Raw genomic sequence first — 16,943 nt, forward strand, 5'->3', positions numbered from 1 at the left:
TCGGAGGTGTCGACTATGTATACAGAAGTCCTAGCCAAGTTCTATCTCTATGCCATGGTTTAAACACCACAAGGAAATATACATGGAAGGAAACCGTGGCCGGACTAGCTCTTGGGTAGGAAACCTATCAGAATACAATGCATGATATTATTTCTTCTTACACCCCCACCCAGTCGAAGCGTCGTCGTTGATGATGCCGAGACTGGAACGAAAGCGTTGAAAACTTGCTGTTGGTAGTCCTTTGGTCATGATGTCCGCGAGTTGATCAGTGGTAGGAACAGGAACATGAACTACTCGAAACTGTCCAAGAGCAACCTTCTCACGCACAAAGTGAATGTCGAGCTCAATATGCTTTGTACAACGATGATGCACTGGATTGACGGACAAATAAATTGCGGAGACATTGTCACAGAAGACAACGGTAGCTTTGTTGATGGGGCAGTGTAGTTCTCCGAGAAGTTGCCGTAGCCAGCAACATTCAGCGACCGTGTTCGCAAGAGAACGATACTCAACTTCAGCACTTGACCGGGAGACCGTTGGTTGTCGCTTGGAGGACCACGACACAAGACTATCGCCAAGATAGATACAAAAACCAGAGGTCGACCTGCGGGTGTCGGGGTAGCCAACCCAGTCAGCGTCTGAGTATGCCGCAAGCTCGGTAGAGGAAGAACCACGCATGACCAAACCATGAGACGTCATGCCACGGATGTAGCGCAAAAGTCTTTTGATGAGAGCCCAGTGAACGTCCTTCGGTGCATGCATGTGAAGACATATCTGGCCAACAGCATAGGAAATATCCGGACGCGTCAATGTGAGGTATTGCAAAGCACCTGCGATGCTACGGTAAAACGTTGCATCATGATAATCCTTGCCGGCAGAAGCAGGAGACCTTGGGCTTCGTGTCAACTGGCGTGGCAGCGGGTGTGCAATTAGACATAGCTGCACGGTCCAAGAGTTCTTCGGCATATCTCTCTTGTGACAAGAAGAAACCAGAGGCTGTCCGACGCACATGAACTCCAAGGAAAAAATTCAGAGGACCAAGATCCTTCATCTTGAATTCAGCCTGAAGTTGTATGATGATGGACCGAAGGAATGCTGGTGAGGACATAGTCAGGACAATATCATCGACATATAGCAGCAAATATGCAGTTTCGGATGCTCGACGGAGAACAAAGAGAGCTATCCAAAGTGGTGATGGTGAACCCAATGCGTCGAAGAAAAGTACCAATCCGAGTGTACCAAGCCCGAGGCGCCTGCCGAAGACCATAAAAGACTTTGCGAGCGGACAAACATGATCCGGGTGAGCACCGTCGATGAAACCAGTCGGTTGCTGAGAGTAAACACGCTCAACAAGGACGCCATTGAGGAAAGCGTTGCTGACATCAAGCTGGTGGACTGGCCATCGCCGTGAGGAAGCAAGGTGCAGAACGGTGCGGACGGTTGCAGGCTTGACAACAAGGCTAAAAGTCTCACCAAAATCAACTCTGGGGCGTTGAGTAAATCCATGGACAACCCAGCGAGCTTTGTATCTGTCCATGGCACCATCTTCATGGAACTTGTGACGAAACACCCATTTACAGGTGACCACATGAGCACCGGGAGGACGGGGAACAAGAGCCCAAGTCCGGTTGGCTGTAAGAGCGTCGAATTCCTCTGTCATAGCGGCAAGCCAGTGATCCGAAGAGCCTGACGGACCAAACAGGGCAATGGTGATGGCGAAGTTTTAGTGCTAGCAAAAGCAACATAGTCCCGGGCGTACTTCTGATTCGGCAGTAACTTGCCAGCTTGAGCACGGGTCACCATAGAATGCGACGGCTGCCACTCGTCCTGAGCATGAGGCGTTCGAGGTAGCGGCACCATCGATGGAGGAGGCCCGCCAAGTGTCATGGGAAGGACACGTGGTCCGGCGAGATGGAAGAGACGCCGGGTGCAGAAGAACTTGAAGACGGCGACGACGGTGTCCTGTCGAAGGACGCCGGCGAGCTGGAGGCGTTGGTCCTCGGTGTAGAGGACGGGGCCATGGCAACATGGTATTGTGCCATTGCAGCCGTTTGAAGTGAAGAGCCTGGGGTAGAATCTGCTGCCACGACAGACGGATTTTCTGTCATGGCAAGGGAATTCGCTGCAGCAGCAGCCGAACCAGTAGCGGCAGTTGGGGATGATGGCGGTGTAGCAGCGACGTTCCCCGCGCCTAAGGAGGATGCAGGGGCGGGCGGGGTGGCCGGGGGAGCTGGTCCATGTCGGCGACGATCATTGGCTGCCGGAAGGATCACCGGTGACGGCTCGAGAAAGAAGTGTTCCTTGGTGGCGAGGTGCTCGTGTCCCTGAAAGGAACAATTTTCTTGTCGAAATAAACATGACGCGACGTTAGTATGCGACGAGTGGAAGGATCATAGCACCAATAGCCATGTTGCTCAGGAGGGTAACCGAGAAAGGTACAAGCGGCTGAGCGGGGAGCAAGCTTATGCTGAGCTGTGGTTGTGAGGTTGGGTTAACAGAGACAGCCAAAAACACGAAGATGCGTATAATCTGGAGGGGAACCAAAGAGAAGTTCGTGCGGGGTTTGGTGATTGCGAGGTTTGCAAGGACGGAGGTTTAAGAGATAAGTAGTAGTGCTCAAGGTTTTTGCCCAAAAACGTGGAGGTAGATGGGCATGAAAGAGAAAAGTGCGAACCGAGTCGTTGAGAGTGCGAAGAATTCATTCAGCACGCCCGTTTTGTTGAGACGTGTATGGACAGGAGAGACAAAGCGAATGCCATGTTTGGCAAAGAAATCCCAGGTGGCATGATTATCAAACTCGCGTCCATTATCTGTTTGAAAGCTAATGATGGGGCGTTGAAATTGTGTAGCAACATAGGCATGAAAGTTTGTGAAGTGCGAAAAAACTTCGGATTTATGACGCAATGGAAAAGTGGAAACATGGTGGGAAAAATCATCAAGAATGACTAGATAAAATTTATACCCGGATATACTCGGAACAGGAGAGGTCCAAACATCGCAATGAAGAAGTTCAAAAGCACAAGTAGCCCTAGACATCGAAGTTTCAAACGGAAGAAGGACATGTTTGCCTAACCTACAAGCATTACATGTTGTAGAGGGAGATTTATTACACGAGAATTCAAAAGACGCTAGTGTTCTAGACATGGAGTCGCGCCCTGGATGGCCAAGCCGGTGGTGCCATATGTCGGTGGAGGCGGTGGTGAGATGAGCTTGTGGAGACGCCGGCGAACCAGGGACAAGTGGGCAGAGCTCGCTGTCACTGTCACATCACAAAATCACCGCCCGAGTGTGAAGATCCTTGATAGAAGAACCAAGACTGTCAAATTCAACAGTGATAGGATTTTGACGAGTTAAAGCACGAACAAAAATAAGTTTTTTAATGAGATCGGGAGTAATAGAAATATCACAAAGATGAATAGGAAAAGAGGTGGTGCTAAGGGACGCATCGCCGATGTGTGTGATGGGCAGGCCAGCACCGTTACCGACGATGACACGAGTAGGAGAAGAAAAAAGAGTTGGATTGGAGAGGATACTGGGTGTGTTTGCGAGATGAGAAGAAGCCCCGGTGTCGAGGAACCAATCTTGGCCAGCGCTACCTCCCTAAAGAGAGAGGTTATGCAGGGCTGCATGAAGTGGCGCCTGATCCCATGGCTGCATTGGCGTTGGAGGAGGGTAGTAGCAAGGGTAGATCATACCAGAAGGCGCCATGGCCTGGTGCATCATGCCAGGAGGAGCGATGTCGGTGGGTGTGGTCCGAGGATGCCCGAGCTGGGAGCGCGCCAGGAGGGCGCCCACGCTTGAAACATCCCAGACACGGGATAGGCGCCCATGGGCCATGCAGAAGCTGAAGTGCTACTCGGGTGAGGCGCAGGTGCACCCGCGGTCTGGGTATTCTTCTTGCGACCATGTCTGCCGTTGCCTGTAGGGGTGGCAGGGCGGAGAGTAGGGGCCGGCGCAGGGATGGGTAGCAGCTGAGCAGCATGAGGAGGAGCACCACCAGCAAAGAGAGCGGTGGGAGTCGCCGGCAGCTGCGTGTAGCGGGCGAGGCAATGTTCCTCCTGAAGCAAGGCCGAGCGAGCCTTGGCGAAGGTGAGGCCGACGGGATTGATGGTCAGCGCGGCGATGGAGTGGCCGAACTGACTGTTGAGCCCGTTGATGAAGGCGAGGAGCATGTCTTGGTCGCTGACCGGAGCGCCGACGTCGCGAAGCGTGTCGGCGATGCACTTGAGGCGGCTGGAGTAAGCCGTGATGGTAAGATCACCTTGAACAAGGGTGTGGAACTCGTGCTTGGCATAAATCGCCCGTTGAAGACGATTGTCAAGGAAGAGGTTGTTGAGGGCGTTCCATGCCCGCTCGGCCGTGTCCGCCGGCTGGATGTTGATGTCGAGGATGTCGTGAGAGATCGACGTGTACAACCAAGAGACAATACACTGGTCAATCAGCGTCACTCGACGTCATGGAGCATGAGCTGGGCGTCGACGGTGCCGTTGATGTGATCAACAAGCCCGAGCTTGCGGAAGGTGATGTTGAAGTGAGTCTGCCTGATGGTGAAGTTGGACTCCTCGAAATCAAGGATAGTGGGCACATGGGAATGGATGGAGAGGAGTTGGATCGCCACAGCCGAGGGACCGGAAGCACGAGGAGCGGAGTCGCCGAGGTCGGCGAAAGGATTGCCGCCGCCGTCGATTCTTGAGGAGGAGCGCGACATGGCGACAGGAAGGAGATAGCTGCAGAAGAAGCTAGGTTTAGAATCGATAGGTATCTGATACCATGTACTCCCTCTCTCAGTTTACAGGGCGTGCGCGTACCCCTAGGTCGTCAATTTGAACAACCTAATACAAGTCATATATTACAAAAAATATACCAATATAAACTTCAGATGTTCTATTTTCAAACGATATAATTTTTGTGTTATATAGTTTATATTAGGGTGATAAAATTGGCAACCTAGGTATATGCGCAGGACTTGTAAACTGAAACGGAGGGAGTAGTTTAGGAGAGATCAACGTGATTGTATTTATCGGAGGTGTCGAGTATATATACAGAAATCCTAGCCAAGTCCTATCTCTATGCCACAGTTCAAACACTACAAGGAAATATACATAGAAGGAAACCGGACTAGCTCTTGGGTAGGAAACCTATCAGAATACAATGCATGATATTATCTCTTCTTACAGAAAGCATCTATGTCATTAATGCCTGAAGCCCTACGAATTTTAAGAGATCTACCGAGTGAGTAAGACTAGGCATTTGCGTATCCAGATGACGTAGACTAGGCATCAATTGTAAGATATCTGTCGAAGGATGTAATATATACCTGGCTCCTTTTTGCTGCATGCAGAAAATAGCAACTCTACTGATCTTACATATTTTATGCCCTTGCAGAAAAGATAGCCGTTATAGCGAAAAAGATGCTGCAGTAGTTGTACGACAGATGCTCAAGGTTGCAGCTGAGTGCCATTTGCATGGTTTGGTTCACCGAGATATGAAACCTGAGGTATACTCCAAAAATGCGAGATGGAACCGGGCTGTCAAGATTAAGTGATCTTTCGAATTAATGCATCATATTGTGTTGCCAGAACTTCCTCTTCAAGTCATCAAAGGAGGGCTCCCCCCTCAAGGCTACAGATTTTGGCCTTTCAGACTTTATAACACCAGGTGCTTGCATATGTTGTAACAACTTGTTTCATAGTATTCATGCTTGACTTACTTTCCTGTACATATGAATCATATATATTGCTCCCGAGGTGGCATTTAAATTGATCTGTCTACTCACAGGGAAGCAGTTTCGTGACATTGTTGGAAGTGCCTACTATGTAGCACCAGAAGTGCTTAAGCGCAAGTCAGGGCCGGAATCCGATGTTTGGAGCATTGGTGTTATTACATATATTCTGTTGTGCGGAAGACGACCTTTCTGGGACAAAACTGAAGATGGAATCTTTAAAGAGGTAACTTTACCTAAACTATCATGAGAGAAGTCTACTTTTCAACCCTGAACTTACACGTTGGTTTAGGAATCAACCCTCAACTTCAAAACCGGTTATCCTACACCCTAAACTATTCAACCTGTGTGACGACCGGAAACCCTATGGAAGGGGATTGATCGCACAGGGAAGGAATCGGGGAGGAAACAGAGAAGTACTAGGTGAGAGCTAGACGAAGAGGGGATGAGAAGGTTCAGATCCAATTTCCATACATGCTTAACTCATGTCACGGTACAGCCTAAGTACCCCTCACGCGCACACGGCCGTTGGCCACACGCGGCCCTACAACACCTTGGGCTGGCCCACTCTCTTCTCATCCCCTTACACTAGTCCACCGATGATGTGTTCACATCGGGTGTGACAACCCGGTTAGGATTCAACCCCCCTGCCCCGTTTACCCGGCTTTGACCGCGTTAACTGCTGACTCCGCACGCCACGGTGTTGATCCCTCCTTTATGTGGGACCCACCCAGGAAATAATAATAATAAATTGTTTCATTTTCCCGTCCAACTAACTCTTGGAAACCTCGTTTTATCGTGGGAAGTAATTTGGATCAGCCGACCGGCCACAACTCCTGGCTGGTCGCATGCTTGCCCTCCGATTGTTGTGCGATTCATGCTCGACCACCACACGTTGGTGCCACGCGGCTGCTGGGGCCCATGCACCGCACACACCGCTACCTTATCTCTTCACGCAGGGGCGGTCTCCTCCACCCGTTTCCTCTGCTTTTTCCTCACTTCTCTCCTTTCTCCAAGGGGACAGGAGCACTTCCTCGTTCTCCCTCCTCTTGCGTCCAGATTTGGGGGAGGGGGGGTGGGGGGGGGGTGGGGGCTGGTTGCTGGCCATCAGGGGCAGAGCTATGGCAAGGTGGGTTGACAACACCGTTCGCTGCAAGGGCGGAAACCGATGCTACAACTGCAGATGCGGCGACTAGCGTCTCTGGTGTTATGATGGCGTGATGGGCTGGATGTACGATGTTATGCAAGCGGTGGCGCCGTGGACGGAGGCACTGGCTACCGCATGAGTTGGATGTTGCAACCAGCGGCGCCGTGAGCTGGGACCAGCTGCTCCCGGAGTTGCAACCGGCGACACGGGAAGCTACGGCAGGGAGTGCTCCGGAGTCGAGAATGCCGCGACCGGCGTCAGTGGAAGCTAGGACCGGCTACGATGGATGCTGGGACCGGCAGTGGCGGATGCTATGAGCTTGCCACTAGAGATGCAACGGAAGATGTTGGATTCTGGGACGGGTGGTGGTGGATGTTGTGACGGGGAGACGACGACTGCAAGCAGTGACACTGTTAGGACCTACAACGAGGCATGCTATGACCGGTGACAATAAAAGCTTCAGCCGGCAGTTCGAATAGCTGGGACAAGTGACTTGTCGGGCTAGCGGTGCCATTGGTACTTCAGGTGGGCGGCCGTGGGAAGCGCGCGTACGAGCCCACACTGGTACGAATTTGACAGTATGCTTTGTGTAACTTGCATGTCATATACTATCCCTTTAACATGTGGTCAAACTTAGTCTTGAAAAACGCATTAGGCCCTATATAGATAGAGGGAGTATACGACATGAAACTGTAAATGGCCTTAAATTTGGAGCAAACTATTACGTTTTGTGCACCAACCAGTAGAACCAAAAGACCGAACTGATCAAGAAGGTTGGGTAATCCACATATACACCCCCCTCACGTGACTCGATAAGGTGTACACGTGGATAGAAAGATGGAAAGCAAATTTTTTATTTTTTTCGTGGCAAAGTGTAATAATTTAGTAATATCAAGATGATACCATTTACACCCGGCCTCTGCAACAACATAATATCACGACCTAGTCAAGACATTGAGGATGCACACAAACAACAACACCACATAAACATAAACATAATATCATAGACCTAGTCAAGACATTGAGGATGGGATGCACACAACCCGAAAGATGTCCCAAACAAGTTGGGGTAAGCTAGAGGTGAAACCCATAAGATCTCGCAACCAACTGATGATTCTGGCACATGGATAGCAAGCTTCCACGCACCCTCTGTCCATGGCTAGTTCTCTGGTGATACTCCAGTCTTTCAGATCCCTCTTTACAGACTCCTCCCATGTCAAGTTCGGTCTACCCTGACCTCTCTTGACATTATCGGCACATTTTAGCCGTCTGCCATGCAATGGTGCTTCTGGAGGTCTGCGCTGAATATGCCCAAACCATCTCAGACGATGTTGGACAAGCTTCTCTTCAACCGGTGCTACCCCAACTTTATCTTGTATATCATCATTCCGGACTCGGTCCTTCCTTGTGTGGCCACACATCCATCTCAACATGCGCATCTCCGCCACACCTAACTGTTGAACATGTCGCCTTTTAGTCGGCCAACACTTAGCGCCATACAACATTGCGGGTCGAACCGCCGTCCTATAGAACTTGCCTTTTAGCTTTTGTGGCACTCTTATAGAGAATGCCATAAGCTTGGCGCCACTTCATCCATCCGGCTTTGATTCGATGATGCACATCTTCATTGATATCCCCATCGTTCTGCAGTATAGACCCCAAATATCTAAAGGTGCCCTTCTGAGGCACCACCTGCCCATCCAGGCTAACCTCCTCGTGCCTAGTAGTATTGAAACCGCATCTCATGTACTCCCTCCGTCCCAAAATTCTTGTCTTAGATTTGTCTAGATACAGATGTATCTAACACTAAAACGTAACTAGATACATCCGTATTTAGACAAATCTAAGACAAGAATTTTGGGACGGAGGGAGTACTTGGTTTTAGTTCTACTAAGTCTAAAGCCTTTGGATTCCAAGGTTTGTCTTCATAGCTCTAACTTCCTATTGACCCCGTCCGACTATCATCGGCTAGCACCGCATCATCCGCAAAGAGCATACACCATGGGATATCTCCTTGTATATCCTTTGTGACCTCATCCATCACCAGAGCGAAAAGATAAGGGCTCAAAGCTGACCCTGGTGCAGTCCTATTTTAATCGGGAAATCATCAGTGTCGCCATCACTTGTTTGAACACTTGTCACAACATTATCATACATGTCCTTGATGAGGGTAATGTACTTTGCTAGGACTTTGTGTTTCTCCAAGGCCCACCACATGACATTCCGCGATATCTTATCATAGGTCTTCTCAAAGTCAATGAACACCATATGCAGGTCCGTTTGCTCCTTGTATCTCTCCATGAATTGTCGTACCAAGAAAATGGCTTCCATGGTCGACCTCCCAGGCATGAAACCAAACTGACTTTTGGTCACGCTCGTAATACTTCTTAAGTGGTGCTCAATGACTCTCTCCCACAACTTCATTGTATGGCTCATCAGCTTAATTCCATGATAATTAGTACAACTCTGAACATCCCCCTTGTTCTTGAAGATTGGTACTAATATACTCCGTCTCCATTCTTCTGGCATCTTGTTTGCCCGAAAAATGAGGTTGAAAAGCTTAGTTAGCCATACTATAGCTATGTCTCCGAGGCCTCTCCACACCTTAATGGGGATACAATCAGGGCCCATCGCCTTGCCTCCTTTCATCCTTTTTAAAGCCTCCTTGACTTCCAACTCCTGGATTCGCCGCACAAAGCGCCTATTGGTATCATCAAAGGAGTCATCCAGTTTAATGGTAGAGCTCTCATTCTCCTCATTGAACAGCTTGTCGAAGTACTCCCGCCATCTATGCTTAATCTCCTCGTCCTTCACTAGGAGTTGATCTGCTCCGTCCTTGATGCATTTGACTTGGTCAACATCCCTTGTCTTCCTCTCTCGGATCTTGGCCATCTTATAGATATCCCTTTCGCCTAACTTCGTGTCTAACCGCTGGTAGAGGTCCTCATACGCCCGACCCCTTGCTTCACTCACAGCTGGCTTTGCGGCCTTCTTTGCCATCTTGTACTTCTCTATGTTGTCTGCACTCCTATCTAGGCAGAGTCGTCTAAAACAATCTTTCTTCTCCTTAATAGCCTTCTGAACATCATCATTCCACCACCAGGTATCTTTAGCTTCTCTTCTACTTCCCCTGGACACTCCAAACTCTTCTGAGGCCACCTTACGAATGCAAGTCGCCATCTTCATCCACATATTGTTTGCATCGCCTCCTTCCTTCCAAGGGCCCTCCTTAATGACCCTCTCCTTGAACGCCTGAGCTACCTCCCCCTTGAGCTTCCACCACTTTGTTCTAGCAACTTTGGCACGCTTATCCCACTGGACACGAATCCGAAAGCAGAAGTCAGCCACCACGAGCTTATGCTGAGGTTGACACTCTCTCCAGGTATCACCATACAATCTAGGTGCGCACGCCTGTCTTCTCTTCTCGAGAGGATGAAATTTGGCTAGAGTGTTGACCACTGCAAAAAGTCACTAGATGTGATTCTCTCTTTTGAAAGAGGGTGTTAGCTACGATCAGGTCGTAGGCTAGAGCAAAGCTTAAGACATCTTCCACTTCTTGATTCCTGATGCCATAGCCAAAGCCCCCATGCACCCCTTCAAAACCCATGTTAGATGTACCCACGTGGCCATTGAGGTCTCCTCCTATGAAGAGCTTCTCGCCAATCGGTACACACCTAACCATGTCCTCCAGGCCTTCCCGGAACCCCCTCTTGGTGTTATCATTATGGCCTACTTGCTGGGCATACACGCTGATAACATTGAGAACTAAGTCCCCAACTACCAGCTTGACCAGGATAATTTGGTCCCCATCTCTCTTGACGTCTACCACTTCATACTTGAGGCTCTTGTTGAGCAAGATGCCTAAAGCTGACATGACCAACCATGCACAACAAATAAGCAAAAACAACTTTTCACCGTCTTTGACACCACACCACACAAACTGCGAGAAAGGTACCCCGAAAGCAACGCATCCAGGAAGGAAACAAGTGGCGCGCAAGCACCGCTGCCACGTGATCTAATCACTGAACGGTCAGATCGTGGGTTTTCACCCTACAGAGCATGCCTAAGCAATCTCCGAAGAAATGATTTTATGGACATAATGCATAGACACCGCCATCGGTAGATGCGATCAACAAAGTCAGACCTAGGTTTTTCACCCCCAAAGCTCAACACCTGGTTCTCGAAGAGCACCACCTAGCCGAAATCACCTTGTGTTGCCACCACCACTTGCCAAAGAAGATGGTGCTGGCAGGAGGGGCACACCTACACCTAAGTCATGTGATCAAAGCCACACGTGTACACGAACTGCCGCACAACTTGAAGAACCGAACTTTGTCAATACCTTCATCTTGCACGTGCTACACAAGGCGATGACGGCGCCAAGATGTGGTGACGTATTTGTTGCCACCACAAGTCCTAGACGCACCACCCCCACAGACCTTCCCCACTGTTGCACCGCTTCACGTCAATGTTAGCCGTAGCCAGGTGGAAGCAAAACCGCCTCCTGAATCAACGATGAATCATTGGTTTTGGGCCGGGAAGACTACCGCCGCTAGACCGATCCATGCGGCCACCGGACGCTCTCGCGGCAGGCCCGGAAGGGCCCATATCAGACCCGCTCGTGTACCACCGCCACAGCCCGGACCATTGTTGCCGTTGCCGCGGGCGGGACCACCACCCTCCCTTAAGTTCCGCCACGAGAGGAGAGGACCACTTCACGCCGCCCTGGCTTTCACAATCCCGTCCACCATCGCCCCACATGGCCCAACCCCCACCGACAAAGTGAGGGTATCCCCCCTCCCCCCTTTGTAGTTGAATTGCGAAAGCCAAGACATGGACCCAATGATGTCTTGGTTCTGATACCATATCAAGGTTCATGCACCAACCTGTAGAACCCAAAGCCCGAACAGATGGAGAAAGTTGGGCAATCCACATATACTTTAACACAAACCATCTTTGGAGGATTTTAAAATATTAATGCATTTTCAGGAAGTAGGGCCTATAAACATAAAGCTTGAATCCTTGTTTCTCGCGAAATCTTCGCTACTGAATAAACAAAGTGGACAATTGCATTACATGGATGATGAATACAAGTCACCATGACGGTTTCAGGTTTAATTGAACCAGCTAACAAGGTCAACTATGAATTCAGACAAGAAAAGGTGGAGATTTTGAGGGAATTGAGCTAGGATTTTAGCCGGTCTAGGATACACGTAAGAGGCCGTATGGAACATGACAACTTGGGTTTAACCTGATTACAAGATGGACGCTCTCCAGCTCTATAAATCTTGGCTCTTATAGCCCTGAAAAGCAGAAAAGCAAAAGCACACACCTGTGGCTGTTCTCGGGGATTTGAACATCGATCCACAAGATCGCCAGGGCGTCCGATCAACATAGACAGCGTCATCATTTTCGCGCAAAGCGGTAAGTGGTGATGTCGACGGTTAGATCAGAGATCGGCGGCTGACGGAGTTTTAGGCAAAACGAACCAGTCCGATGGTAACTGAAAAATTCAACACTGTCATATTCAGGATTCAGAGATCGTGAGACACCAATCTTTCAACGAGGTTCTGAATGTTAGCAAATGCTCGTGTTAAGGAGTATTAGTATTGGTCTAGGAGTCCTTATTAGTCTATGTTTAGTTTCCTTACACCTCAAGTCATGTGTAATACATATAAGTATATATATATATTAGAGCCTAGGTTTAGGTCTCCGGATGCCGCAATAAAGTTAAGTTGCTTTCCTAACATGGTATCAGAGCCTAGGTTTAGGTCTCCGGATGCCGCAACTCGTCCTTACGATCCAATTTTTTTCCGTCTTCTCTTGATCGATCTGTTCTGGGTCGATCTCGTTCGCTGCCGACCTCCTCCTTTGGCCGGCTAGCTGCTGCTCTTCCCACCATGCCTTGTTGTGCCACCGCTCGATCTGTCCGTCGGCCCAGTCTCCTGCGAGCCGGTCCCTGCTGCCAGCCTCCAGATCGAACCACGACAACTTGTCCAGCATCCAGCCGCCTCTTAGATCGATCTCCACGGTGTGTCGCCACGTCGAAGCATGCCTCCAGGCCGCTGCCTTACGTCTGCTTGTGGGATACAGCCGCCGTCCATGCAAGCTACTTGCCTGGTAGCTGGTGGTGGTCCGTATGTGCGGCTGCTGGCTCCATGTCCCGTGAGGGATGCCACTTTGGTGTTGCTTGATCCGTTCCCATCTTGATTTCAATAACAAAAAAAAAACAGTCCAATGTCTTCTGCATACACGATGGATTTTGCATCTTTGTGTTGTGTATGCTTCTGCTTCCTAGCTTTTACCTTCCTTGTTTTCCGCTGTGTCCATCAAATCCGTTGATATTTCGTGTTTCTCATGCCATGCGAGTCCACAATAGCTTTGTCCGTCAGCCTTTTTCTGGTCATTGTCCTCTCTATAGAATTTCTGTAGCCTCTCTTTGCATTGTTGATCTAAGCCCATTCTCTTGCCGCCGAGCTTCTTTCGCCGTCGTTTTTCATGGGCCATGATTCTTTAAGCAATGCTTCTTCTCTTGATGTGCCATCTTCTTTTGACAACCCATCTTCTCTTGATACTTCTATTGTATCTTCTATTGATGTGGTGTCTTCCTCCGATGTGCCATCTCTTCGTTATCCCCTTTGGCGACTCGACAGGTTTCGAAGACTCTTCATGCTACGACGACACTCTCAAGACGCGGATTGCTTTCCTAACAGCTAGCACAGGTGGGGTCTAGGACCTCTAGGTAGAAGCACAATGTAACACAATATTTGTGCTTTTAGATAAGCATGGATATCTTCGTATACTCTGGTTAACTGTTTTTATGGCTAGTCTGAGTTTCTTCTATTGATTGTGTTTTTTTTGTCTACAGGTGTTAAAAAACAAGCCAGACTTTCGTCGGAAGCCTTGGGCAAACATTACTCCAAGTGCTAAAGATTTTGTACAGAAGTTACTAGTTAAGGATCCCCGTGCAAGACTAACTGCTGCTCAGGCATTATGTATGTAACTATTTATCAATATCGGATATGTTTTTTTCGAGAAAACACAAAAAGATTTTTGCGTTTCTTTGTATTGAAAAGATAGGGTTTATGTTACAATCCTCCTAGGAGGTACAGAACTGATGATGAAAAACGGGTAATCAGTGCACGTCCCAAGTCTGGGGGATGATATCGCGAAGGCCAGCAGCTCCCGCCTTGGCCCAGAGCGACGCCTCTTCCTTGATCTTCACAACAAGGTCTTGCGCCGAAGGCAGGGCGCCCTCAAAGACGCAACTGTTGCGGTGTTTCCAGATCATCCAGGGGGTTAACAAGGCCATGGAGGCCAGGCCTTTGCGCATGGACTGCGGTGTCCCCTGCCTGGCAGTGTGCCACCAGCCCAGGAGGGAAGGTTCATGGCGTGGTGGCGTGCATGGCATGCTTAGCCAAGCGATGATGTCATGCCAAACTTGCCTGGAGAAGGGGCATCGAAGTAGCAGATGGTCCATCGTCTCGGGGTCCTGGCAGCACAGGAGGCAAGGGTCGTGGTGCTGCAGCCCACGGCGTGCCAAGCGGTCGGTGGTCCAGCACCGGTCCTGGTCGGCGAGCCAGTGGAAGAAGCGTACCCGGGGCGGTGCCCAACTCTTCCATATGAATTTCCAGGACTCGCTGTGGATTGATCCCTGGAAGGTAGCCTTGTAGCAGGACTTCGCAGTGTATGATCTGCTCGTGGTCCACTTCGAGAGGAGTTGGTCAGGTTCCTCGGTCAGGGTAGTGCGCTCCAAGGTACTCCAGAGGTGTATGTATTGGCCAATCTCATGGATACCTAGTGTGCCCTCGATGTCGCGTGCCAAAGCATTGGCGTGGAGCCCCTCCGCGACAGTCCGTGCCTTTCTCTTGCGCTTGGGGATGCAGGCGTGGAGCTGTGGTGCAATCTCGCTGATGGAGCGGCCATTGATCCACCGGTCATCCCAGAATAGGGTTGTATGGCTGTTGCCCAGGACCGTCTCGGTGCAGGCGAAGAACAGTGCCCGCTCGTCCGCAGAGAACTGCGAGCCAAGGCTGCTCCATGCCCTGGTTTGGTCAGTGCGGCTCAGCCATAACCATCGAAGGCGCAACGCCAACCCGGTGCGCTCCAGGTCTGGAATTCCGAGGCCTCCGAGCTCGATGGGGCGACATGTCCGGCGCCAGTTGACATGGCAGTTGCCGCCATTGGCCGCCTCATGGCCAGCCCACAAGAACCCTAGTTCAATCTTCTCAAGCTGCTTGATGGTTTTTATAGGTGGCGTGAAGACCAGCAGCTGGTGGATGGGGATTGCGCAGAGGACAGATTTCACCGTCGCGAGGCGCCTTGCCTTGTTCATGAGCCTCGCTTTCCAGGATGGCAGCTGGCCCCGCACCTTGTCCATGAGCGGTTGCAGTTGCGCGGCAGTGGGTCGCCGAACCGTGAGGGGAATTCCCAGGTAGGTGATGGGGAGCTCGGCCATGGGGCAGCCGAGCAGCTGGACTGCTGCGGTTGCGGCGTCGCTGTCGCAGTGAATGAGGGTAGCTGTGCTCTTGGTGTAGTTGACGTGGAGTCCGGATGCGCGGCCAAATAGTTGGAGGATTTCCTTGACCGTGACGATCTCGGTGGGCGATGGATGACAAAACAGCACAACATCATCTGCGTACAGCGAGATGGCTGGGCCGCCGTGGGTGGAGTTGCTGTAGTATCCCAAGTGAGGTTGCCCGATTGATGAGCCAGCCGAGGACGTCGACGGCAAGGACAAAGAGCTGCGGGGACAGCGGGTCGCCTTGCCGGAAGCCGCAGCGGTGCCAGACCGGGGGCCCTGGAGCGCCATTGATGAGCACCCGAGTGCTCGCCGAGGATAGCAATATGGCCAGCCACTCCCAGAAGCGCGCGCCAAAACCGTAGCGTTGCAGGACCTCGAGGACGAACGACCAAGAGATCGAGTCGAAAGCTTTTGCCAGGCCAAGCTTGAGGAGGGCTCTTGGTGTCTTAAGTTGGTGGAGCAGGCGTACTGATTGCTTGACCAGAATGAAGTTATCATGAAGGCTGCGCCCGGGGATAAACGCGTTCTAGTTGTTGCTGACGAGGCGATCCAGCTTTGGGTCGAGGCGTAGCGAGAGAAGTTTCGCGAACACCTTGGCGACGAGGTGGATGAGGCTTATGGGCCCGTAGTCCCCGAAGCTGGCCGTCGGCGCGCTTGGGGAGCAGGGCGAGCAGTGCCTAGTTGAGGCGGGCGAAGCCCCGCCCGCGCATGTCGTAGAGCTGCTGGAATACGTCCGCGAAATCCTGCCGCACCGTGGGCCAGCATGCCTTGATGAACTCAGCCGTGAAGCCGTCAGGATCGGGCGCCTTGTGCGCGGGCAGCCGTTGGACGGCGTGCCAATCTCCTCGGCACCGAAAGGCGCCTCAAGGTCGAGAAGGTCATCGGCTGGCTCGATGAGGTCGTCAAGGTTCAGCGAGCAGTCGCGGTCGACGGCGGTGCCCAGCAAGGCGTCGAAGTGGGCGAAGGCCGCGTCTGCGATGTCATCGTGGTCGGAGAGCACACGGTCATCCATGGTGATAGCGTGGATCGTGTTCTTCTGCCGATGGTAGGTGCTCCGCCGGTGGAAGAAGGAGCTGTTCGCGTTCCGTCCTTCAGCGCGGCAATACGTGCCCGTTGGCGAGCAATGGTACGTTCCAGGGAGGCAAGCCCAAGGTAGGATATCTTCAGTTGGGAGTGTAGCCATCGTTCATCAGGGTGAGGGCCCTGTCCTCTTGCGCCTTGTCAAATCTCAAGATCAGCTCCCGCGAGACTGCGAGCTTGAGGCGGACGCCACCGACTGTGCGGGCGCTCCAGCTCGTGAGCGCACGGGCTGTGGCCTGGAGGCGCAACACCTGTTACTTGAGCTCAATCATGTGAACTCTCTTGATTGCTGGATACTTTCGTATGAATCATATTCAAGAGGACATACGGATAATACCCTTAGACCAATTAAGAAGTAATGGGGGGATTCCACCTTGTCAAACTCTTATTCAGCAGTCATGATTGCATCGAAAGATGGCATTGGTACTGTTAGTTAATTCCTGTATTTCATAACTTCTGGTGGTGGTGTT

The 16,943-nt window shown here is 51.0% G+C and overlaps 1 protein-coding gene across 5 annotated transcripts in view; it reads left to right on the plus strand.

Moving 5' to 3' along the window:
* LOC119354606 (calcium-dependent protein kinase 18) overlaps positions 1-16,943 on the plus strand; it is a 47,405-nt gene that overhangs the window by 13,288 nt on the left and 17,174 nt on the right. For all 5 annotated transcript variants that reach the window (XR_005171119.1, XM_037621330.1, XM_037621331.1 and 2 more), the window contains 4 exons: positions 5,386-5,497; positions 5,580-5,658; positions 5,779-5,948; positions 13,738-13,864. Coding sequence is in view for 4 of the 5 variants with exons in the window: in XM_037621330.1 (XP_037477227.1) it covers positions 5,386-5,497; positions 5,580-5,658; positions 5,779-5,948; positions 13,738-13,864 (488 nt within the window). In the remaining variant the exon portion in view is untranslated. The remainder of the gene's footprint in view (positions 1-5,385; positions 5,498-5,579; positions 5,659-5,778; positions 5,949-13,737; positions 13,865-16,943) is intronic.

The sequence above is a fragment of the Triticum dicoccoides genome, chromosome 2A (genome assembly GCF_002162155.2).
Source record: "Triticum dicoccoides isolate Atlit2015 ecotype Zavitan chromosome 2A, WEW_v2.0, whole genome shotgun sequence".
Classification (NCBI taxonomy): domain Eukaryota; kingdom Viridiplantae; phylum Streptophyta; class Magnoliopsida; order Poales; family Poaceae; genus Triticum; species Triticum dicoccoides.